This window comes from Coturnix japonica, chromosome 5 (assembly GCF_001577835.2).
Source record: "Coturnix japonica isolate 7356 chromosome 5, Coturnix japonica 2.1, whole genome shotgun sequence".
Taxonomy (NCBI): Eukaryota; Metazoa; Chordata; class Aves; order Galliformes; family Phasianidae; genus Coturnix; species Coturnix japonica.
In genome coordinates, this window is record NC_029520.1 from 52603896 (window position 1) to 52627347 (window position 23452).

The 23452-nt window shown below is 55.1% G+C and overlaps 1 protein-coding gene across 1 annotated transcript in view; it reads right to left on the minus strand.

Annotated features, from left to right (window-relative positions):
* The window catches only part of TRIM9 (tripartite motif containing 9), a 31031-nt gene extending 7824 nt beyond the window's left edge, over window positions 1-23207 (minus strand). Inside the window, 11 exon segments of the mRNA XM_032445094.1 lie at window positions 1801-1939; window positions 3377-3469; window positions 3471-3516; window positions 3518-3533; window positions 4589-4739; window positions 5497-5607; window positions 10021-10143; window positions 10502-10623; window positions 22311-22465; window positions 22908-22986; window positions 23078-23207. Of these exon segments, the coding sequence (XP_032300985.1) occupies window positions 1801-1939; window positions 3377-3469; window positions 3471-3516; window positions 3518-3533; window positions 4589-4739; window positions 5497-5607; window positions 10021-10143; window positions 10502-10623; window positions 22311-22465; window positions 22908-22986; window positions 23078-23207 (1165 nt within the window).
* Between the last annotated feature and the right edge of the window lie 245 nt (window positions 23208-23452).

Sequence of the window (23452 nt, forward strand, 5' to 3'; positions counted from 1 at the left end):
AGCAGAACATCTCCTAAGGACTTACATGGGACAGCTGTGCTTTGAGAAATGCCCTCCCCATACAGAGCAGGTCTCTTCTTTATCCCTCCTTGCTTTCCCACAGGAGCACTTTGCAGGGGAAAGCCAAACCTGAGAGCTATTTCACTGCAAACAGCACTTAGAAGCTCAGCGCTGCTATACAGACAAAAGCCCAGATGGATGGTAATGACGTGCAAGGCAGCGCATCACTCAGGGGTCTGGAAGCTGCACACAGCTGCAATTTGTGGCACTTTGAGTCCAAAAAGCTCTGACTGCCTCTGAAAGCAGAAAGCACTCCGGGTCCATTGACTTTTTCTGCCTCTTTCTTTTGTGCAGGAATGCTGCAGGCCATCCAACACAAAGCCAGCTTCCATCTGAGGCACCGATGAGCCATCTGTGTGTGCTCCCTGAGCTGGGCACCAGCCCCAAGCACCACCCAGCTTGCTGGGACCACCAACAGCCATTTTCTCTTCCAGCTTCCTCTGTATTCTAGAGCTCCTGGGGTTGCCTACAGGCCAACTGTGGGATGCCGTGTCTCAAATGCAGCCTAAAAGAGGCACAAACCTGATGGGAAGCCAAAGCCCTGCTGCCTCCTGCAAAGCCCAGTGAAGCCAGTCAGCGATGCAAGCGATACCTGCTGACTTCAGGAGTCACCCCAGTGTGGGCTGCTCTGCATTGACCCATCCTCGGCTCTCCAGAGCAATGCCACAGCTTCCTTGCTGCTGCCATCCAGCTTTGCAGATGCACACGCAGCTCTCAGACAGATGTGCTGTTTGGGATTTGCTTTGGGATCCTCTTGGATGAGAAGGGCTCGTCACAGGTTTGCTCTCTGCTCCACCTCACCGTCATTCCTGGCCCATGCCCCTTCTGCACAGAAGCATCAGTTTCCTGCTAGGGATGAATGCAGGCAAGCACGTGGCAGCACTCTGTATAGCCTTGCTCTGATTCTACTCTGCAATCCAGTTTGCAGCAGGAAATCCTTTTTCTTCCCTGCTCAAATCCACCACTGTGCTCTGCAGCAAGAATAGCCTCACCCTCTTCCCCAGCCCCAGGCAGTGCACTCCCTGCTGTCCCCAGCTGCAGGTGGGTTTGCTGATGGAACTGAGCCCTTCCTGCCCGGCTGCAGCACTGACCCTCTTGATCCCTAACCCTGTGACCTGCATGTCAGAAGCAAGCCCATCTTCCATGACAGATTAAGTGCCCTCTGTGACAAATGCACTTAAAGCCAAGCGAGGACCCTCCCCTGCAACCTGCCAAGAGGGTGTTTGATATTCAGGACGGCTCTGCAGACGATGCTGATGCTGCCTGTTGGGTCTGCAATGACATTCGTGTGGCTGCAAGGTCCCTGCCCTGCCAGGGGCTTAAGGGGACACTGTACGGTGCTGTCACTCTGCAGCCCTGCACAGCCCTCAGTGTCTCAGGAGCAGCGCTTAGTGTCTTGTTTTACACAGTTAATGCAGGCACGAGTTTCTCTTGGGTGCAACACAAACCCAAACCTCACAACACCTCCCTCCGGGACACTTTCCACTGCTCCTCTCCAGACAACACCTTCTCCAAAGGAAAGGGGATGAGAGAGCATCGTGGGCAGCGCTCGAGGCTCCTGACACAGCCCTTCCTCCTCCCCTCAGTGCTGTCTCCTTGCCATGGCTGCTCAGACACCAGAGACCCAGCGAGCGTGGAATTCCCAGTATGGCAGTGCTAAGCCTGGGGTGGTGATGTGCCCCACGTGTGTGTATGAGCAGCAGCCGGGCGCACAGGGCTGGGGCTGTGGCCATGCCTTACCCTCGGATGTCTGCAGCACCAGGGTCTTGCTGTAGGGGCTGACTCCTGTTTTGTTGAAGGCTTTGACACGGGCACTGTAAGTGCTGTTGAAGTGAAGCCCATCCACCGTGCACATGGTTTCCTTGCCCACATACACCTCCTGCAGAGCAAGCACAAGTGGGCATTAGTTAGCAGGGGCAGCAGTGCCTGGAGCATCCAACCTGGGGGGTGGGAGCAGCCCACCTGCCCCTGCTACTCCACGCTGCATGGGGCAGTTTATGTGCATGCATGTTGTTAAAGCTGAGCAGAACAACTGTGCTTTGTTCCTTCACAATGATGTACAATTTCTATAGGGAAAAGATATGCTGTTCACATTGGACCAACGTGTAAAGCACTCAGCTCCCACTGAATCCCAGAGGAAACCTGCCAGAGAGATGAATTAACAGAGAGCCCAAGACACAGAAAAGCCTTGCAGAAAACAATTTTGCATGCTCCTGGATGGCAGGATCAAAGTGTTCCTTGAAAGAAAACAAAGTGATTTCACCCATGCGGTGCTGACTCACCAACATGTCATGCTTCTGCTCCTGCTCAAAGCAACAGGGCTGTGTAAGCAGACAGCAAACACATCTACAGGCTACTGAAACACCTGGCTCACAAAGCACTGACTTGTAATTAGCAGATCCCACAACCAAGCTCTATTTTTCATGGTGTGGATGGAGGTTCTGCCTGGGGAGCAGCACTGCATGGGGAAGCTCTGCTGCCCTGCTCTGACTCTGGACCCTGATGTGATGCTGCCTGAGGAGCCAATATTTGAAGCTGGCCCCTGTTTCCAGGTGTGTGTCTGTCCCCAGGGCTCCCTTTCTTATCATAGAATCACAGAATGCCCTGGGTTGCAAAGGCCCACAGTGCTCATCCAGCTCCAACCCCCTGCTGTGTGCAGGGTCACCAACCAGTTCAGCCTCAGGGCTTGCCTCAGTAGCTCACATCCAAGCTGTGCCTTGTAATGCCTGCAGGGATGGGGCATCCACAGCCTCCTTGGGCCAACCTGTTCCAGTGCGTCACCACCCTCTGGGTGATGGTTCCTGCCCTCACTGCTCTGCCTCCTGCCCAGCTGAGTTTCTCAGGGATGTACTCAGGAAACACAATGGGCAGTCGCTGCGCCCACTCGCAGTGGATGGGAGCACAGCTGGGTAATTCTCAGCGTGTTGGATCAGAGCAATATCATATTTTAATTGTGTAATTACAGCAATTTAAAAGCCCTCCGGCCTTGAACACCTCTGTTTGCTGGCAGCTGGCAAGCTAGGAGACTTTCATGGCAATTAGCATACCTTGCAGGAAATATTTAGCAAGCTAAAAAAGACGGAGCTTCAAAGTAGTCTTTCACATTTGCAAGTCATATTGGTCTCTGGAAAGGTATTTCTACCCCTTCAAGTAACCTCAGCCACCAAAAAGCCCATGGCTTGTCTGCACCATCAGTTTCCTTGGGCAAGTCTCACTGTTACAGCGCAGGAGAGCGCTTGCAAGGACTTGGGCAGCTGGCTGGATGCTTTATGGCCGTGCTGTGCCATAGGGCCGGCTCTGTGCCCCCAGCACTTACCCTGAACTGCCCTCCATTGCCATCATCGAGCTCCAGGATGTAGCCTTCCACCTGCACCGTCGACAAGGGGGGCTGCTTCCAGGACAGCGTGGCAACTGTTGTTGTGGGTGCAGCACTCCTCCAGCTGCAGGATGGGGGGGCGGCACTGGAGAGGAAACTAAACACAAATTAGGGTGACCCTGGCTGCTAGCACCACTGGGGAGGAGCAGGGCAGAGCTGTGCGTGTGCAGCTGGAGGATGGAGGATGCACCCACTGCCCCAGGGCCAAGGCAGCTCTGCAGGAGTGATGCCAGAGCCATAGATACCACAACTGCTGGGCTTTGCAGAACAGGTCGGATTTCTCGTTAAAACAGGAGGATTATGGCATGAATTGCAGGACTGTGCAAAGAGCTGAGCATTGCCCAGCAGTGCTATCTCAGGGTCCTCCCACGGTGTCCCTCCCAAATGTGAACTGCTCATATTCCATCCTCTTCCCCCACAATTGATCAGAGCCACTGGGAGAGGAGAGGTGGAGAACCAGACAAGACGTGGAGAAGCACAGATGTTCGAAGAGAGAAAAGATGGACTCAGCAGCTCTGCTGTGACTCCGTCATGCCTTGGGTTGGACCTGCAGCAGAGTGCAGTGAGGCCTCCTGGCACAGCCACTGCAGCAGCAGCCACGTTGTTAGTGCCAGCAGTGACTGAGGGATGCCCCTCAAGAAAAATAGCCTCTATTCATGCTTAAAAGCAACATTTCGTCTGCTTCCCTTTGTGGAGCTGAGCCACAGTAACCCTGACACCTGGGGACCAGGGGGCTGCTGCCACTACTGCCAGGGCCACCCAGATGGAAAATGGGAGCCGACTGTCTTAAATGAGTATTGAAGGCCCTCTCTTGGGAGCTCTCATCACACTGCACTTGTGCGCCTGTACTGTGCAAAGCTGGCCCCAGTCCTGCCCTATCTGCAGGTGCTGCAGTGGGACACAGCTGTCACAGGACTGTTCTCTGCTCCCAAAACCAGCCCAAAAACTCGCAGTGGGAAGTGAGAGGAAAGCTGTCATCTGCGTTTTAGCACTGAGAAACAGAAGCAAGTTTGACCCAGAGGCCTGGTGAAGTCAGGCTGAGCCCAGACCTTCTAAACTATGTATGTGATATGGATGGAACCTCTTCTCTGCTGCCCCTGACCTGTGATGAACTGCACGGAAGCAGCCAGCACGAGCAGAGAATACCCTTACCTTTCATCTGCACGAAGTCGAGCTGATGGATGGACTGCAGCAGGGGGCCGTTGTCAAGGTTCAGGTCGAAGTCCGTGTCATGCGGGGTGTGAGCGTCCTTTGCCCCACTGGTCCTCGTTAAATGCACCCTCCTGATGAGAGCGTCGGAGATCTGGGGGCAGAAAGCAACCTCAGCTAATGAGGGCTGCATGCTGAGCCTTGTCCCCATGTCACTGTCCCCTTCCCTGTGCCTTCCACACTGCCACCTCTATCCCTGATTGCTGGAGTTTTGGTGGTCATTCCTGCCCAGCGCTTGCCTTCATTGGTTTCCCCTCCATCCAACTCCTCAGCCTGCTCCTGGCTTATTGCTGCTGCTGTCTGCTGTAACTTGGAGGTGATGAGGCTTGGACAAGAAAAGACTGTGGGTAGATCTCAATGAGCCTTTCCAATACTTGAAGGGAATGTATAAACAGGAGGGGGAATGGCTGTTTGTGAGGGTGGGCAGTGATAGGACAAGGGGGAATGGTTTGAAACTGAGTATCAGGGGGAGGTTCAGGTTGGAGTGCTGTAGGAGGACAGTTTTTCCCCCGAGAGTGGTGACGCACTGGAACAGGTTGCCCAAGGAGGCTGTGGATGCCCCATCCCTGCAGGCATTCAAGGCCAGGCTGGATGTGGCTCTGGGCAGCCTGGGCTGTTGGTTGGTGACCCTGCACACAGCAGGGGGTTGGAGCTGGATGAGCACTGTGGGCTTTTGCAACCCAGGCCATTCTAGGATTCTATGATGACGGGCTGGCCCTTGCTTTTAGGGTTGGCAAAGCTGGAGACACCATCCTCACTGCATCTCCTCTGCCTGTGCTGCAGCCGCAGGGCTCTGGCTGTGCAACGCCTTCCCAGCGCTCCTGCAGGCTGGGTGGGAGCCGAGCACTGACCTGCAAGAAGCCGCTGGGGTCGTTCTCCTTGATGACCTCCAGGCAATATTCCATCAGCCCCGTGGTCTGCCGCAGCTTCACCGTGCAGTGAGAAATCTGGTCTCTCACCACCTGCAATGACACGAGGAGAGCAGCGTTGGCACATGGATGTGGTCAATACAAAGTGGGATAAAGCCTCCAGGGAACAGCCAGGACAGCTCACTGACTCCATCTGAGCTGCTGGGCTCTGCTCTCCCATCCTCATGGGCTGCTGTGCTGGAGCCAGGAGCGTTACTTGGCAGTTTGGTATCTCCAAGAGGAATGAACACATCACAGCCCCACCTTCAGCACAGCGATAGCAACCGTAGCAATATAAAATAAGCCGTGCTGAGTGCCTCCTCTGTGAGCTATGCAGAGGGATGGAGCTGAACCTGGGCATGTGCCAGCCTCCTGCAGCCAGCTAACTTGGGCTGCAGAGGGGGGCAACGGCTCCTGCAGGGCAATCAATCAGATCACGTGTTGCTTAATGATAATTTAATCACCTCTGCTTAATCACCTAACAGGAAGAAAAGAATCACGGGCTCTGCAGCTTAGGGCAACGTATCTGTTTCTGTGAGGCAGGGGGGAATGCTGGCTGGCTTCGGTTTGGGGGGGATCTGCTGTTTGCTGGGGCTGCATCGGCATCGTTATCACCACCATCAGCAGCACACACTGTGAGCCGAGCTGCAGAGACAGCAGGGGGAGCTCCCAGCTCGTCCTCCATCCAGAAAAGCAAAGGGCAACCGAGGATTTTCCTGGCCAAGAGGGTTGGACACTGCCTTCCAGCTGCAAGATACACTGCACACCCCCAACGCATCCCCAGCATAGATAACCAATCCAAAGATAGGACTGGGAAAACAATCTTCTTATCTTCTTTGCAGCTTAAATCTCCATCGGGTTGGGTCAGCATAATGAATTTGCAGCCCCCTCCTTGCCCCAAAGGATGCTTTCCTAGTATTACCAGCAGAATGGCCATCTGTCAGCAGCAGCCCTGTGTGTGCTGCCAGCGAGCAGTGTTCACCCAGTGAGGACTGAGGCTGAGGAGCGATGCTCCCTGGCTGCACACTCAACTCCATCAAGCTCCTCTCACCCAAGCAAGGCTGATTCCTGATGTCTGGCCCCTAACAGAGGTCTGGTCCCAGCCAGGAGCAGCAGGGTGGTCTGTGCTCACAGTGGATGAGCCAAACACCTGCTGCTCCCATCCCAGCGAGACTCACAGTGCTTCTGGCTGGAGGTGGCACACTTAGGGACAGGCTGAGGTCACCATCAGGCTCACAGCCCACAGCCCACAGCCCAGGCTCCTTGCCATAGGGTACCATCAGCTCTGGCTGCACTGTGCATTGAGTCCCAGCAGCTTCAGAGCGTCCATCCCACCAGGGCTGCCCCTCGGCAGCATTCCTGCCCTTCTGGAGCTCTGTGATCCTGCTCAGGGATCGAGAACTTATTCAGCTGGAGAACTAGAGCAAGAAACAGCAGATTTCCTCTGCTGAAACAGCGGTTTTCCTCTGCTGCCGTCCCCTGGCATTTCCACTCAGTGGGGTATCTCAGCTCCTCATTACACCAAAATAATGGGGGTTTATGTTAAGAGCCAAAAGGAAAAACTGGAAGCTCCTCTGATTTGCACAAGGGAACAAGGCAAGCAGCCTTGCAGCTTCAGGAGGACTCTTAGGGCTTGCAGTGCTCGCCAGCAGCACCAGCTGCCTTGGGGTTAGCATGGAATAGATGGTTTGCAAATGCTGAATGCACTGAATGGGGGCATCTTCTAGGAAAAGGCCTGTGGGACACACAGCACCAGCTCTGCTGGCAACGAGGTTGGGGCAGCTCCATACATTTCCTTTCTGGTTGCTTTTGTCACTTATCTTCCCATTGCATGTCAATGGAGGCAACAGCCAGAAGCTGGTTATTAATTGCACCCTGTAGAAAGGATGTTTGCTGCGTGCTCACAGCAGCTCCCTACCTTAAAATAGGACATTTATTTCCAGAGCTTTTCTTTCCTGCAAGATGACATTAACTATAATTTACATCTTAATACAGCTCCTAGAAGGCATCTGCACTCATCTCCACCTGAACGTCTTCCTTTTCTTCCCTCCTCTTTTTAGCCCCTTCTGCTTTTCAAGGCGTGCAGCCTTGTGTGAACCTTGGCTGGATGAGCCCTGCTGGGGGCTGCCATCCCATATGAAGGGTCTTGGAGCAGCACTTCATCTCTGGAGATGCCACAATGTCCAATGATACGGACTGGAGCTCCAAGAGGTTTCTCATTTCCTCCTGGGACAACCCTGCAGGAAGGCATGTCCCACACTCAGTGTTTGTGCCATAGGGCATCTTCCTTTGGGGAACACTCATAGTGTGGGGTTTAAAACCTGACCCCGCTGTTCCCCCAGATCCCATTTTTAAAGCCTGGCTCTTACTACGAATCCAAGTTTGGGGGAGGTTTGGGAAAAGCAGGGAGATGTCCCTTCTAAGTTCATTCCTTGGCACAATGAGTGTCGGCCCATGGGCAATCCTGGCCTGGTGCCCGTCTGCATGAAATGTGTGTCAAGCTAAAGTAGGTCAGTCCTGAAGCTGAGCTGACCCCAACTGCGGGCATCCCATGGGACCAGGAGTACAGCAGAACATACAGCGAGCCATGGGCTGAGCACTCAGCATGGGGGCAGCCCCTCCATGCACCACCGGGCACCCTGCATGCTGCCCTTTCCGACACCCTGCAGAGATGTCTGTTCCCTTTGCAAAGCTTTCAGCCCCACAGAGCCTCCAAGCAAAAGCTGCAGGCTTTGTCATCGGCCCCTGCAGGCAGTGCCAGCCTTTGCAGCCTTGGTGACACCAGGGAGGTGCAGCTGCTCCAGGCACAATGCTCGCCCAGCTGGGACCTGCAGGTGCTGCTTTTGTCTGGGGGCTCCTTGCAGGGGCAAAGGGAAAGCTGCTCCAGGCAGCAATGACTCAGGCAGCCCCTTCCTCTGGGTCACAGAGCATGGTGGGGATGGGGCTGTGGGGTGTGATGTGGCAGGGGACGCTGTTTGAGCATGAGGAGGAAAGCAGAGAGGTGACCAGCAGGCTTGAGCCCATCCTATACCCACGTGTGAAAGCAGGCAAGACTCTGTCCCTGTCCCCAGGACCTGGGCTGTGTGTCTCAGCCATGGGGGTTACATCTCACAGTGCAGACCCTCAGGTGGGTCACAGCAGCATCATTTACTTACCTCTGCCTGCAGGAATTAGAAGGGAAAATTAATGATTTCAGGCTAAAAGTCTGCCCAGAGCTGCACAGGCTGCAGAGCAGAAGGGAGCAGCTTCTGGGTTTTAAATAGCAGCCGCTGTGATGCTGCTGACTCCATGGAGCCCTTCCTGCCACACAGCATCCCTTCCCACAGAGCCCGGGGGGCTGCAAAACTCAATACTCCAGGCAGGGAGACTTGAGGGCTGATTTTAAGAGCCCAGCCTGGAACCCAGGGGCTGGAAGTGCACTCACAGGGCGGCTCAGTCAGTAACAAGTGTGGATGGGAAAGGATGGGGAACAGGCAATATGGGATGAGCAAGCCGTGGGAAGCAGATTCCTTCCCCTGGCCAAAATGTGAAAGGTCTCTGTGCTTTGTGCTGAGCAAAGAAAATGTTTTATGCTTTAATTAACCATGCCCTGAAGGGCAGGAGTGAAAGAGAGCCTGCAGGCACATGGGTTCTCCCTGTATATACAGGCCAGCAATGTGGCATTGCCTATTTGGGCTGTGCTTTGTTGTTAGACAGCAAGCCCTGATGCAGGGTTCAGCCTCACAAAGCTGCTATTGTCCAACTCTCAGGCTTGGATAGACCTACATGGGATCCATGGGGTTTAGCTGTGGATCAGAGCCTAATATCCAACCTGCTGGGGGCACTGGAAGGAGGCTGGGGAGAAGCAGCAGCAAGGAGAGTGTGTAGGACACTGAACATGATGGAAATGCTTGAGTTTAAAGGAGGTGTGTGCAGAGCTCAGCCTGTTTTCAGCTGACCTCGATGCTCATGTTGAGATCTGCAGCTCAGCTCCCTCTGTGCCAATGTTTCACTGCTGGGTGCAACAATCACCCTGAGGTGCTCATCAAGCAAAACACGGAGTGATTTCTGCTCCTGCCCTATGACAAAAGTGGCATCTTGCAGCCCCAGGTGCCCCAGGTCTGCAGCTCCTGCTGAAACCAGCAGAACTCCCAGCACTGCATCCTGCAGCACCAGGCCAGGAGCTCAGAAACACACAAATGAGGTCACCTAACAGCCTTTGGATGCCGTTCAGAGGGCTCTTAACGACCCAATCACTTCTAATTGGTGCAGAAATGGAATAATGCAGTGGGAACTACTTGGAGGCAGCAGCACCCTGCTCTGGACACATCAGAGTGAGCCGAGAATCTGCAGCAAAGGGGAATTCATTCAGCTCACGTGAGCAGCACGGAGGGTGAGCAGCTTCACAGCCAGCCCAACAAACAGCAGCACATCCTCACCCCGCTCTGATGCCGGCCCTGCAGAAAGCTCTCTGAGCCTGGGGCTCACCTTCAGCTTATGCTCGTGCTCCTTGTTGACGCGGGACAGCAGCTGGGCTTTCCTTCTGTTGAGGGCATCGATGAGGGCGTCACATTGAGCCACCAGGCAGGCCTCGAACTCCACGCTGTTCTCCTGTGGGTGAGAGCAGAGCATCACAGCATGACGTTCCTTCTGGGGTACTACCAGGGTTATCTTGATGTGTGCAGCCATGGCAGCACACAAACCCGTGCTGTTAGCATACGGGGTACGTACAACCCTGGCTCGTGGCAAACAGAGCAGCAGTGAGCAACCTTGGGTTTGCCTATGGCAGGGTGAGGTCTGCTCACTCCATCACAGGCAGCTTCGGGAGGATCATATGAAAAGAGGCAGGTGCTGACTGGGGGCTCCTTTGGACAGGATCACCCCAAAGCAAGATGAGGAAATCAGGTGGATAACCCAAGAGAGCAGCTCATACCCCTGGGAAGGGGGGGACCATAACATTGCACCATACCTGGATTTGCTGCACCATGTTGCGGAGCTGCACCAGGAACTCTTTAGCCTCCTTGGCTCTGTCTGACAACCCGTTCAAGGCCTGGGACAGCTGGCTCTGCAGGGGGAAGAAGAAGCAGCGTCATTTCCATGTCCCAAACTCATTCATGTGCTGCAGGAGCTGATATGAGTGCAGTAAGGATGGACTGGGATCCCAGCACTGCCTTCCTGGGGCAGGAGGTGTCCTGGTGCCCTGGGAGGAGGAGGGGAAGAGGAGGGTTAGCCATCATCAGCACCCCCAGATGTAGGAAGATGCCTAACAGGGAAATGTTTCTGCTGTGCTCTTAATCCCATTGCATCCCTGCTGCTTATGGCAAGAGTCACCCAGCTGGGGACACGGAGCGGTTAGCCCATTAAACAATGTTAATTAATGCTAGATGACAACGCAGCGCGTGTGGGAACGTGCACGGGGACTTGCAGGCATGCCTGAATGTATTCATTAAGGGCAGCACTGTGGGCACAGTGACAGCGTATGATTCATAGCTGTGGGGGACAGAAAAACCAAGGCCTTCTGGTTCTGTGCTATTCAAAGGCGGGGAGAAATTAAATGTCTGAGTGGGGGCTGTCAGTCCTACAGGTGCCTTCCTGAAAGGCCACTGCCCCCAGAGCAAAGCCAAGCTCCAGAGGAAGCTGATGGAGACCCAACGTGCGCTGGGACATTCATCCCATCACTCAGGTTGGAAAAGACCTTCGAGGCCCCCAACCCCAGCCCACCCCGCTGTGCCCACTGCCCACGTCCCTCAGTGCCACATCCCCACGGCTCAGGAGCACCTCCAGGCATGGTGAGCCCAGCTCTCTGTGCAGCTGTGACACTGCAGCACCGCTCTTTATAAGAAGAACTTTCTCCCTGTATCCAACCCAAACGTCCCCTGTGACCACGGCAGCGTCCCACCCTGACCAGCATCAGTGGGGGAATGAATGAGTGCCAAACACTGAAACATCCTATTGAGCACCGCCTGAAAAACAAGTGAATTTGTTCCTCTCAGATTGCTGGCCTCCTTTCCCAACGCTCTCGTTTCAAAGCACTAAGAGGAGACCTCCGTAATTCACATTAGCATTAATGGGAGTTAAGCATTTAAATCTCTGTCCCTGGAGCACTTAGGAGAGAATCCATCCCCTTTCTGTGCTCACTAATAGCCCTCCTTCCCAGGCTCTGCTGACAAAGGGATTTCTGTTGGGCTTTGACTCCCTCCTGTCTGAGATCAGGGTTGAGCACACAGGATCTGCCCACGATGAAGCGATGCTGGCTGCCTTGGATCACCTTCCTACCTGCCCTGTGCCTTAACACAGCCTGCAGTGGCACGTCATGCCACGTGCCATGGGTGTCTGAATGCGGGCAGTGGGGCACTCACAGAGGGATGAGAGAGGTAGAAGAGCAGCACAGCGACCCAAGGCAAGGAGATCTGCTCCCAGTGTTCTGCTCGTAGGATCTGGAGCTGCCACAGATGCTGGAGCTGAAGTCATGTGCCTCATTCTTTTAATTAAAGCACAGGACCTACAGCCTTCGAATCCTGTGGCAGGCTTACTGCACGCGATGCCTGACTAATTAAAACGGGATGTTTAATTAAAACTCGCATTCACTCAGGAAGTTGATGAAGCTAAACAGCTGCTAATTGGCTTTGTGCTCCAGCCCCCACAGCCTGACCCTGGTGAGGAAGCAGGGCCAGGGGTGCAGCCCCCACTGCTGTGTGTTCGACCCAGCACACAGAGCTGGGCTTGTGAGCAAAGCTCCTTGGGTGCAAACTGCAGGCAAGAAACAACCCCCTGCTTCCTTCTTTGCAGTTAAGGGGGGATACAGGAGGAGATGTGAATGTTAATGCTCAGCAGCCCCATGGCGAGTCCCAAAGCCAGGCTGCTGCCTGCCAGCTGTTAAGGTTTGGATAAAGCCAATTATTTGTTGATAAAAGAACAGTGAAGCAGCTCTGGGTGCTGCAGTGCAGAGCAGAAATCAATTCTGGCAGGCTGAACTTTGATGCCTTATCAGCTCATCGGGCTGTTACTCATCCCCCTGCCCCAAATCATTGTGTTCCCCCCTGCCGGCCCATACCTGCTCCGTTCAGCCCACCTGAGCTCAGCTGACTGCAAGCAGCAGCCAGGAGCCAAAGCTCTCAGCATCACTGTGCTGCCCCTGCGTGCACAGATGGCCCCAGCCGCTGGCTTTGTTCAGGCAGACACTGGGGCAGTGTATTTCATCAGCAGGCAGAAGGGATTCAAAGCTCCAGCCTGGAAATAAGACAGGGAATATATTCTTTGTGAGCACAATGACCTCACTGAAGCCCTTTCATTGCCTCCTGTACGGCTCCAGGGTGCCCTGCAATGGGGAGCAGACACACTGCTCTGCCTCCTCCAGCCTCACCATGGGAATCACTGAGTTTATGCATTTTCCACTTAGGCCTTAGCGATGCTGGCACTGCCTGGCAGCCCATCCGTGCTAGCACGGTGACTCACCCCAGCTGCTGCCCACAGCCTCTCAGGGACAGGGGGCTGTGCTCTGTTTCTCTTGTCTTAAAAACCCACCCGCTGCCTTTCGGTTTCCAGCCCCTGGAATTGCACATCAGGCAGCACTGGGCGCTCTGCTGGAAGTGCAGCACTCGGGGCAAAAACAGCAATTAGGCTGATTTCAGTGCATGTAAACATCGTGCCAAAACCAGGGATGAGAAACCTGCTCCTGCAGGACTGTGGCAGAACAGCACAACACCCAGATCCTGCTGGGAATCCCCACCTGAACCCTATGCTTCCCAATGTGAACTGCAGGAGAAGGGTCCATGGGCAGCCCCAGTGATGTGCTGAAGGTGCTGTCCTTGCTTTGATACAGAATGCAGTCCTTGCTTTGATTTTTATGCAGAAGAAATGAGCACCGAGATATTATTACCAGCCCTTTGATATTGCCCAATTAATTCCTGCCTTGCTTCATTAACACTCAACAACAAATCACCTTCGCTTTTCATCAGCAAAACCTATTGCACATCCCTGCGAAATCCCAGGGAGAACTGGGGTGAAAAGCTAAAAAAGGCCAAATATTGGGGACTGCAGAGCAGGTTGGTGGTGAGGAAATATGGGCAGCTCCATCTGGCCTGCATGAGGCAGGCAGGAGGAAGCAGGGATGCTCTGGCCAGATCCTGGTGCAAAGTGGTGCCTCCCAGAGCAGCAGCAACACGCAGCTCCTAAAATGGGGAGCCAAGGCACGTCTTGTCTTGAGGAGGGCAGCCGTAATGCTGGCTGCTAACAGCACTCTGATCTACAGCTGCTGCCGTGAGGCTGGTGGCATTTCCAACCCCCTGGAAGCACTGGGCTCATTTGCAGCGTGTCAGTGCTGCTGTGCTTCCAGAGATGAATGAGGCTGGTGAGAGGCTGAGGACAACCTGCAGCTGATCAATGACTTCCCCAGGCTCCCTCCCCTCCTCTGCAGAGCACGGAGCAGCCACACCACACCACTGCTTGCACGCTGCCCTCTGAAGAAGCTGGAGAGGCACCATCTTGCCCATCTCTTGCTGCAGTCAGTCTGTGCTGATGGGAAACTGCAGGACATGAATTTGCTTGTGCCCCAGACAGGGAGGTGTGTGGGGCTGCTGCACGATGCTGCCCTCCTTCAGAGCCCCACCACCATAGCATCAGCTCTGAATGAGCAACCGGGAGGGAAACTGAGGCTGAGTCATTGCATGGAATCAGGGCAGCAGAGCTCAGGGCTCACCTGGTGGAGGGCTCTGCAGGTCAGAAGCAAGGAGCTCATCAAGGAAGATCTCCCTCCACCTCTCAGGCAGCCGCTGCAAGAGCCTTACAACTGTTTTAAAGAGTAATAAACTCATTGCACAGCCTTAATTAGAGCAAGAGGCGGTTAATACAACCGGACCCTGCATTTCCTGAGAGGTCTGCTCGGCAGCTGATCCCTGCAGCAGATGATCCCTTCTCAGGTCACTGCTCCTTGCAGCATTTTCCTCTTGCTCTGCATGAGCCTCCAAGCCCTGGATACCCCTTCACACAGTACAGCCGGCCCAAGGGTGGGAATGAGGCTCTCACCTGGCCAGCACCATCCTTGCCTTCCCCACACTGACTCTTAGCAGCATCAGCCCTATGGGCACAACCTCCAGCCCAGGGACAGCCCTACACCCAGCGAGGCGCACGCTGCAGCCTTTAAGCTTTCCACCTTAAAATGATGCCCCGTTTGCCTTCAATCCAATTATCGCCTCCCCACTCAGCTGCCTCCATGGTTACTCGCACTTAAGCTCTGCCATCCCATTACTGCATTAAGTCTTTAAATCTGATTACTTTGGTTGGAGTTAAATTTAAACCCGATTAACCGCCCCGACGATGAATTTTACCTATCCTAACCCAAACGTAGGGACAGCTGAGAAAGCAGGTTGAATGGGGTCATCCCTCCTTCTGCACTAAGGGCACTGACCATCCTTTTGTCTTGTCCTACAGCCTCCAACACCCATCTGTGTGCTGCAGCCCGGTATGGCCAGAAATAGGCTTGACAGCTAGCCAACATCTTGACTTTGCTTTGACATTTAATTGCCTAGAAATGCAAATGAGAAGAGCAGCCACTCGTGACCACCCTGCTGATGGCCACCACGTCCCAGTATGGGGACAGTGATGCAGTGAGCTGAACAGACCCACCATCCTACCCAGGATGGTCCCCATGTGGTTCTGCCCAAAGGTAAGAGCCCACCGAGCTGATCAGAGCCGGGCAGCCCAGCTCTGGGAGATCCTGGCTTTATCAGCAGATCCTCATTTCACAGCCCTGTGCCTCTCTGGCTGCTGACCAACATCAGCAAGAGCTCACACACTTTGCTGAAGGGAGGTTTTCATAGGCACAGATGGGAGATGGCATCTCGTTCCCTTTGGCTCCCAGCACACTCCCTCCCTTCGATGGGGACAAGCTCATATCCCCCGAGCATCTCCGCAAAGCAGGGCTGCACCGTGCCCTTACAGACAGCCCATCTGCTGCTACTTCCTAACGAATCCTTCATCTGCAGCCTCTGAAGATGAGCTAATGTGCCTCAGTGCTAGTCCGCCTTGCCCAGCTAAGATAAAGCAACCACAGGTATCTCTGCCACCCAAACCTCTCCTGTCCCCAAAGGATGCTGCAAACCCCTTCCTGCTGCTCAGCACAGGCAGCACCAAGGCCAGGAGATCGCTGCCTTACTGGCAGTTGCAATTTCACTGGCAGCAGAACACGAGCTGATTATTACTGATTTTCTGCTTTTAATAAGATTGCTGATATCACACAGCAGCAGGAGCTGGGCTGAGAGGGGGGTGAATTCAATGATGCAATGCAGATCGATTGGCCTTTCTGCCTCATCCCTTCCCTCTGCAGCAGGGAGCTGCTCCCCCAGACCAGCTGCCTTGTTCTGTGCCAGGAGCCTTTTGCAGACAGCACAGGGAGAGGTGAGGAGCTCTCCCTGCCCTGGGGGCTGCAGCTTTGCCCTCTGTGAACATCCCCAAGTGGAGATGCTCCCACCTTGTTGCCCATTGGGGTGTCCATGTGGGGACACAGCTGCTCCATGGGGCAGCAAGGCCACTGTCAGACCTTGGGCTGCACATTGTCCTCCCAGGAGAAAACCAAGGGCAGCCACAATACAGACAAACAGCCAGGTCGGAGGAGCAGGGTTCCCTATTTCCTTGTAGCACTGCTGTAGAGATATTCATTCCCATCACCATGGACACCACAGTAGGGGGATGGCAATGCTCACTGCTGCAGCGGGTGCTTGGGTGGCACTCAGAGCACAGCGAGCGAGCTCAGACCTCACCTTGCACAAGATCCAGCCTTCATCCTCTGCTCACCCTCCTCCAGGCACAGCAGCCTCAGCCCCCAGGAGCAGCCCAGGTTGGAAGGGGCTGGATTAGGGATAGGAACCAGGCAGCGTGTGCAGCTGTGGGTACCCAAACAGCAGCCTGGATCACCGAGGCTTCAGGACAAGGAGGGAACAGGATTTGTGGGGAAGGGCAGAGAGGGACACGTGGGGAAGAACCTCGTGACCAGCCTAGGCAGAACCAGGAGTTCCTGTTCCTTATCCCCAGCTGGGGGATGTGATGTGCCCATAGCAGAGACACAGGATGGGCTGGAAAGGTCTGAGTTCAACACACACACAGGTGTGAAGCATCCAAGGACTGCAGCTCCCAGCTCTCCTGATGCAACTCAAGAAGGGCTCTGTGACAAGGCCATCCCCTTGCACTTGGAAGATGCATTTCAAGCAGCCTCTTGAGAGCCCCACTAAGATATTAAGTGCAAATAAAGCAGAAAGAGAGCAGTGTGGGCATGACAAAAGCACTCAAAGGCAGCGCAGGTGGGTACTGGGAAGGCTGACCACACAAACTGGATGGGTCATGAGAAGATCCCGGAGCCATTAATAAAACAGGAGGAAGAATAAATCAGCATTCTGTCAAGAACGGGGCTGAGGAGCGCCTTGAAAATGTTATTCTTTAATAAGAAAGGCTGTATGGCTAATTAGGAAGTAATGATGGACCTGTCAGAGAGAAAGGAGGTGGGACCTGGTGCTCAGCACTGAAGGATCTCTATTTGCTGGAGCTGGGCAATACATCTCTGTGCCATGAGAGCAGCTAATGGGCTCACTGAATCATTGATGGTTCTTTATGAAGTGAAGAATTTGGGAAACACCAAGGGAAGGGAGGGGAGAATCACTCACATTTACTCCAGTGACTGCCTTCTTAAGGGAAAGAAAGAAGCGACCCCAAGACCTTAAAGAAAAGGCAGCCAAAGGGGTTTGGAGTCAGCGTTGGTGCATTCATGTAAATCCACCTCGTTTAAACACAGGAGGAGGGGAAGGAGGCAATGAGAAATGGCTCTAAAGCACAGGAGATGGGAGGAGACCAGGTGGTATCTCCAGCCTCAGATGCTGCTTTGCAGCATTCCAGCTTTCCACAAGAGCCATTTCACATCAGGAGAGGACAGGCAGGGTTAGAAGTGATTGATTCAACACTTCTTTAAAGGAAAACATGAACGTCAAAGAGTTTTGGAAGACCTGGTGCAATGGGTTGGACAGGCAGAGAACCCTCTTGTTTTCCAGAGCCAAAGAGCACCACTCTTCCCACTTGGGTGAAGGGCTCCTTCTCAGTCACTGTTTTGATGTAAGGGGAAAAGAAACCTTTCCCAACACTCTAAGAGAGGGAGACAGGAGCTCTGCTGGTCTTTACAGGCATGAAGGCAGGCAGCTCAAGGCAGCAACACACAGCACATCAGGAGCTCTACTCCAGCTCTGCTGTGATGCAAACACTGTTGGGTGCAGAGAGCAAACCCAGCACAGTGTGCAGGGTTATATGGGGTGAGGAGAATGCACCCAGCAGCAGTGATGGATGAACAGATCTGGTTTGGTGGGATTAACCCAGTGATCTGCTGGAGCTCGTCAGCCCTGACTCTTCATTAGCAGCCTGGATGTCCCTGCTGTGCCCTGTGTGGGCAGGGAACTACCTCAGGTGTGTCCCAGCTCCAGTTCTGTGGCTGCACATCACATCCTGGGAGGAGCAGAGGACAGCGTGAGCACCCCAGATAACTCCAGAGCATTAGCTGGGGCTTGTTCACATTGCAAGGCATCAGGGTGAAGTTACAGAAGCACCGGGGCCTATTCCTTATATTCCTTAGGGCTGCAGCTTTGACGCTGGGAGATTTTGACTGAATCGTGTTTTTATTTAGACTTACAACTAGCTCTGAATACACAAGGGGAAAGCAGCTCATTAGCAAAGCTACCCAGGCCTGTCCTTCCTTCCCTCCCTCCTCATGGGGAGGAAGCTTGCAAGGCTCCCAGCCAAGCAGCAGCGGAAAGCACTAACTGCAAACACAGCAGTACCACGGTGCCATTTCCACCCTGGAAAGGCACCTGCATGCCCAGGGATGGGCTGGAATAGCAGCAATGTGCTTTGTGGTGCAACAGCCCCTCCAAAAATACCTCAGCTTTGCAAAGCCAATAAAGCAGTGCAACACCAAAGAGCTCTCATCCAAAGCTCTGCTCGGAGGAGCAGGCAGGGGTGGGCTGGCCCTTATAGCTGAGTACTGGGGGGTGCACGTGTGGCTATTGTGCCCCTGGGCAGCACAAAGAGCCCTTTACCCACTGCCAGCATGTTCCTCCTCTGCCCATCACACATGGGTGCTCTCATTTCCTAGCGTGGGCTGCCCTGGCCAGGGATGCTCCCAGCACTTAATGATGGGCTGCAGCGATAATCTACCTGCTCTCTACAGCAGGGAATCTCCTGCCATTAACTGCAGAGAACCCAAGCAGCAAGGAGCCCCTGCAGGACTGGGGGATGTGAAGCACTCTGCAGAAAGGAGGTTGTTTCAAAGCAAAGCACTGCTTCTCACAGCAGATGGGCCACCCAACCTGCCCGCACCTCCGGCTCAACCACAAGCAGGGTTCAAGTGAGGTTTTGGTGTCAGCTGCAGGTAGAGCTCCTGGAACTCCCTTCAGAGCTGGGGGAAAGAGGATATCCCTCCTGAGAGCACAAGGAAAGGAGTCAAACAGCCTCCGAAAGAGCATTGCCTGAACCATGGAGGGATCTATGCTCAAGCCACTGTAAGCCACTTTAACACCGAGTTTAGAGTTTGCTCCCATTGCCAATTCAGAATGATTTCAGGCTGGGGATGTGGTGACAGGAGACTCCTGGGTGACACTCTGCATTGCCTCCTCACTCCAGGAGAGAGGGACACAAACCAGTCCATGGGAGAAGGACTGGCCCCAGCCAACCCCAGCCACGTGCTGAGACGCCTTTGGGACATCCAAGCACAGTTGGTGCAGCACAGCACTGTCCTCTCAAATCCTGGAGCATTCCATAGAATCACAGCATGGCCTGGGTTGCAAAGGCCCACAGTGCCCATCCAGCTCCAACCCCCTGCTGTGTGCAGGGTCACCAACCAGCAGCCCAGGCTGCCCAGAGCCACATCCAGCCTGGCCTTGAATGCCTGCAGGGATGGGGCATCCACAGCCTCATTTTCAGGGCTTCCCACTGGAACTGAAGCCACAAGCTCTGCCAGTGCGAATTTTACCCTGCTCCAAGATGGCCCAGAGCCCATTTTCCTTGCAAATACCTAAGTGGGCGTCTCCTGGCATTGAGCACGGCGCTGGCTCCAAGAACGTCTGTAGAACTTGCTGTACCACATTACCTTTGATTAATGGGATATTCTTGGATGCTCGTTCCTCTGTTAACTGAGGTTAAGCACAGCGGGAAGGCTTGCTTGACAGAAAGCTGTTTGCTAAATAAATACTCACGTGAGAAGGCAGTGTCACCTCCAGATCTGGGACCGGGGCTTATGGATATTGAGGGCAGTTCTTTACTGTGAGAGTGTGAGGTGCTGGAACAGCTGCCCAGAGAGGCTGTGGATGCCCCGTCCATCCCTGGAGGTGTTCAAGGCCAGGTTGGATGGGGCCCTGGGCAGCCTGGGCTGGTATCAATGTGGAGGTTGGTGCCCTGCCTGTGGTGGGGGGTTGGAGCTTCGTGATCCTTTGAGGTCCCTTCTGACCCAAGGCGTTCTATGATTCTATGACTGACAAGCTGTGCACACCCACTGACCCCGGTGACACTGCTGGCTGTCCTCTGACTTCACCCCCAGCTCCAGGCCACAGGAGAACAAAGCAGCAGGAGGCTGCATGGCACGGCCAGAGGAGGATGGGTGGTCCCTGTGCTGTAGATGTGGCGATGGCAGTGGGAATCCAGAAGGCCAGCAAAGCAAGGCTTGGGAAAGTGCAATGGGAAAAAAAGAGAAAGGATTCTCACTGTTTCTCTCTCAGAAAGCAAATATTTTCCTTTGCAAATGCAAACAGACCTTTGTCTGGTAGCAACCCCCTGGAGTTTCCCACCAGCACCAGGCGGTGATGGATAACCCTGTCTCCTTGTTGCTGCCTTGGAGCTGATGCTGACTATGCCCAGCAGGAGCAATGGGCAATGCAGTATTTCCCACCTCTGGTTTGTCCCAAAGGTACAAAGCAATCAGGCTCAGCATTCACAGAGCTCCCCTGCATCTCAGTAAGGCTGCATCAGTGCATGAGCTGGGGGCTAGGTAACACAGCTGCTACATAGCTGCTAACCATCATTACAGCAGCCAGCAGGGCCAGCCTCCACTGCAAGGAGTGCAGGGATGCAGTGGGGATCCACGATCTGAGCACAGTTTTGGGGCTGGGGGGGCTGGGAGGTCCCTTCCAACCCAACCACTCCCTCATTCTGGGTTTTTCTCTCTCTCACCATCAGCTGCCAGGCCTGCCCTCACCACACACTTCTCAGCAAGCACAAGAGGGACTTGGATGTGTGAGGAATTCATGAGCCAGCTCCATCTTGTGCTCCTGCTTCTGACGTGCCGAGCAGCACCACGTCTTCCCAGGGCAAAACCCGGACAGCTCTGATACGTATAGAAAACTGGGACAATTCAGATTAAAACTGTTTCCTTCTTTGCTTCTCTTGAACATTCACCCTCTCCCAACAGCTGTCCTGATGGAAGACAGGAACAGAGAGGATTCCCAGCTTAGAAACCCGAGCTCCCTGCTTTATATGACATCATGCCTCAGCACCAATTATTCTGAAATGATCTGAAATGAACTGGAACAGGTTGCCCAAGGAGGCTGTGGATGCCCCATCCCTGCAGGCATTCAAGGCCAGGCTGGATGTGGCCTGGGCAGCCGGGCTGCTGGGCGTTGGGGACCCGCCAGCAGCAGGGGTGGAGCTGGATGGCAGAGGCGGTGGTGGGAGACGTGGTTGCAACCCAGGGCCACTGACTCAGCAGTGGATTGACAAGGCCTGGCAGCCCTGCACTGACACAGCTTGATGGAGCAGCAGCCCAGCAAGCCATGCTCAGGGTCAGCATGAGCTTCAGTGAGGATCACATTCATCTCAGCTCACAAACAACAAGCACAGATGCATCGTGAGGCTTATTTTGCACAGAGCTCTATGATATGAGAGAGGAATCAACAGCTGACACCTTTCTCCTTCTCATGGCCTGTAGGGGTGTTGCAGGCACTGATGACAGCAGGAAGATGGGGCAGAAAGGGGCAGCCACCTCTGGACCGTGCTACTCAAAGCACCTGTGGGGCTCCAGCTCCAATTCACAGGCTGTTGGCTCTGGGTGCACAGCCCGAACCCAGGAGACAGCCTAACTCATCCAAAGCTGGGGCAGTCTCACTACACAGCATCTCAGGGAGCTCTCCTGAGCTCTGCAGGTGAAATCATTCCTTCAAATCAAAGCATAAATAAATCACATTTACTGCCAACAGAACTCTTTTTGCTCCCCTAATGAACAGGCAGTGGGAAACGACAGTGAATTCGGGCCCTGTCTTATCCCAAAACCAAACTGACCACCTGCAGAAAGGCGAGAAGGAGACTTTCCAGGGGACGGGCTTGGGGAGCATTGTGGGGTGGCGAGGTAGATGGCGATGGAAACTCTCAGCAGCAGCAACACGGCAGCTCCATGCCTGGCAGCATCAGTGAGATACTGCATTGGGGTGCGTCCCCTGCAGGGCGAGCCTGGTTAGCATGGAGTGTGAGGGCTGACCCGCAGCACCTGAGTGCACAGAGTCACCCAGGGTCTGCTCAGCTGGATCTGTACCTGGCAATGGGAGGTGAGTGCGTGGCGTGTGGAATGGGTTGCGATCGTCTGTCCGCGAGCCCCCGCAGCGCCTCTCCAGTCATGGGCAGGCCCTTGGTGGGAGTGAGCTGCAACGCTCGGAGGCTGATCAGCGATGCAGGGGGATGCCACGCGCTCGCTCGGCGTCCGTGCGGCCCGAGTGGCAGTGTGCAGGGGGGGGTGCAGGGAGGCAGGCAGGCCCGTTCCTCACCGCATGCGGCGGTGGTGCTGCGAGTGCGGGGCTTGTGGCGACTGAATGCCAAGGAGGCTGTTTGGATGCCCATGCGCCTGGCGGGAGCATTCAAGGCCAGGGGCTGATTGGCTCTGGGGCAAGCCTGTGGGGGCTGGGCTGGCGTGGTGGTGACCCTGGCCAACACAGGCAGGAGGGGCGGTTCGAACAAGTGAGTGCAGTGTGCTCTCGGGGGCGGAGCGTACTTTGGCAGACTCCGCGGCATTTTGCTACGGGTCCTACGGGGAAGGATGGTTCTCACGAACTAGAAGAAGGGAGAACCACCACTCCCTGGGCAGCTGTGCCACTCCAGCAGCTCCCGACCCAACCTGGTGCAACATCAGGCACCTCCTCATCCTGAGGGCTGGCGGCAGGGGGGGGGGAAAGTCCAGTCGAGCTCAGAGGGCGGCGATCCCCCGACCACGTGCGGTGCCTCATCCCTAGAGGATGCCCGAGGCCATGGATGGGCTGCGGGCAGCCCGAGCCGGGGGGCGCCCATCCCACGGCAGGGCTGGGGCTGTGGGCCATCAGAGCCCTTCCAACCCAACCACGCCGCGATCGCAGCCCGCGCCCCCTCACCTTGTGGCAGCTTCCACATTGGCCCCCAGCCGCCTTTCAACCTCGTGGCTGGAGTTGAGACCACGGCCCTCCTCCAGGCCTGGCGAGTTAGGGCACACGGGGGCTCTTGCACTGCACGCAGTACATGCTGTGTTCTCAGCTCGTGGTCGGTCTGCACGTGGAGATCTTGCGGGGGCTCAGCCGGCGGCTGACCCGTCCCTGCGCGGGCGGCACCAGGCGGTGTTTGGCCAGGGGCCCTCGGGGCGGGTGGCATCGCATCCGGCACGGCTCGCAGTAGAACACGTCGCACTGTGCGCACATGACGGCGGGCCGGCGGTGCGTTGGGGGCGCCTACACACTGATCGTCGCACATCACAAGCACTGTGCCGCGCCAGGGCGCGCACGCGCCGTCGTACCAGTTCGACCAGGGCGGCCTGCGTGAAGAGGCCGTCCGGTAAGGCCCGGTCACGAGGCGCCCATGCCAGGCGACCCGCTCTACCGCGAGAGGGCGAGCGCGGGTGGTGGGCCGGGAGGCGAGAAGCGCGCAGCCGGCGCTGCGGTGCCGA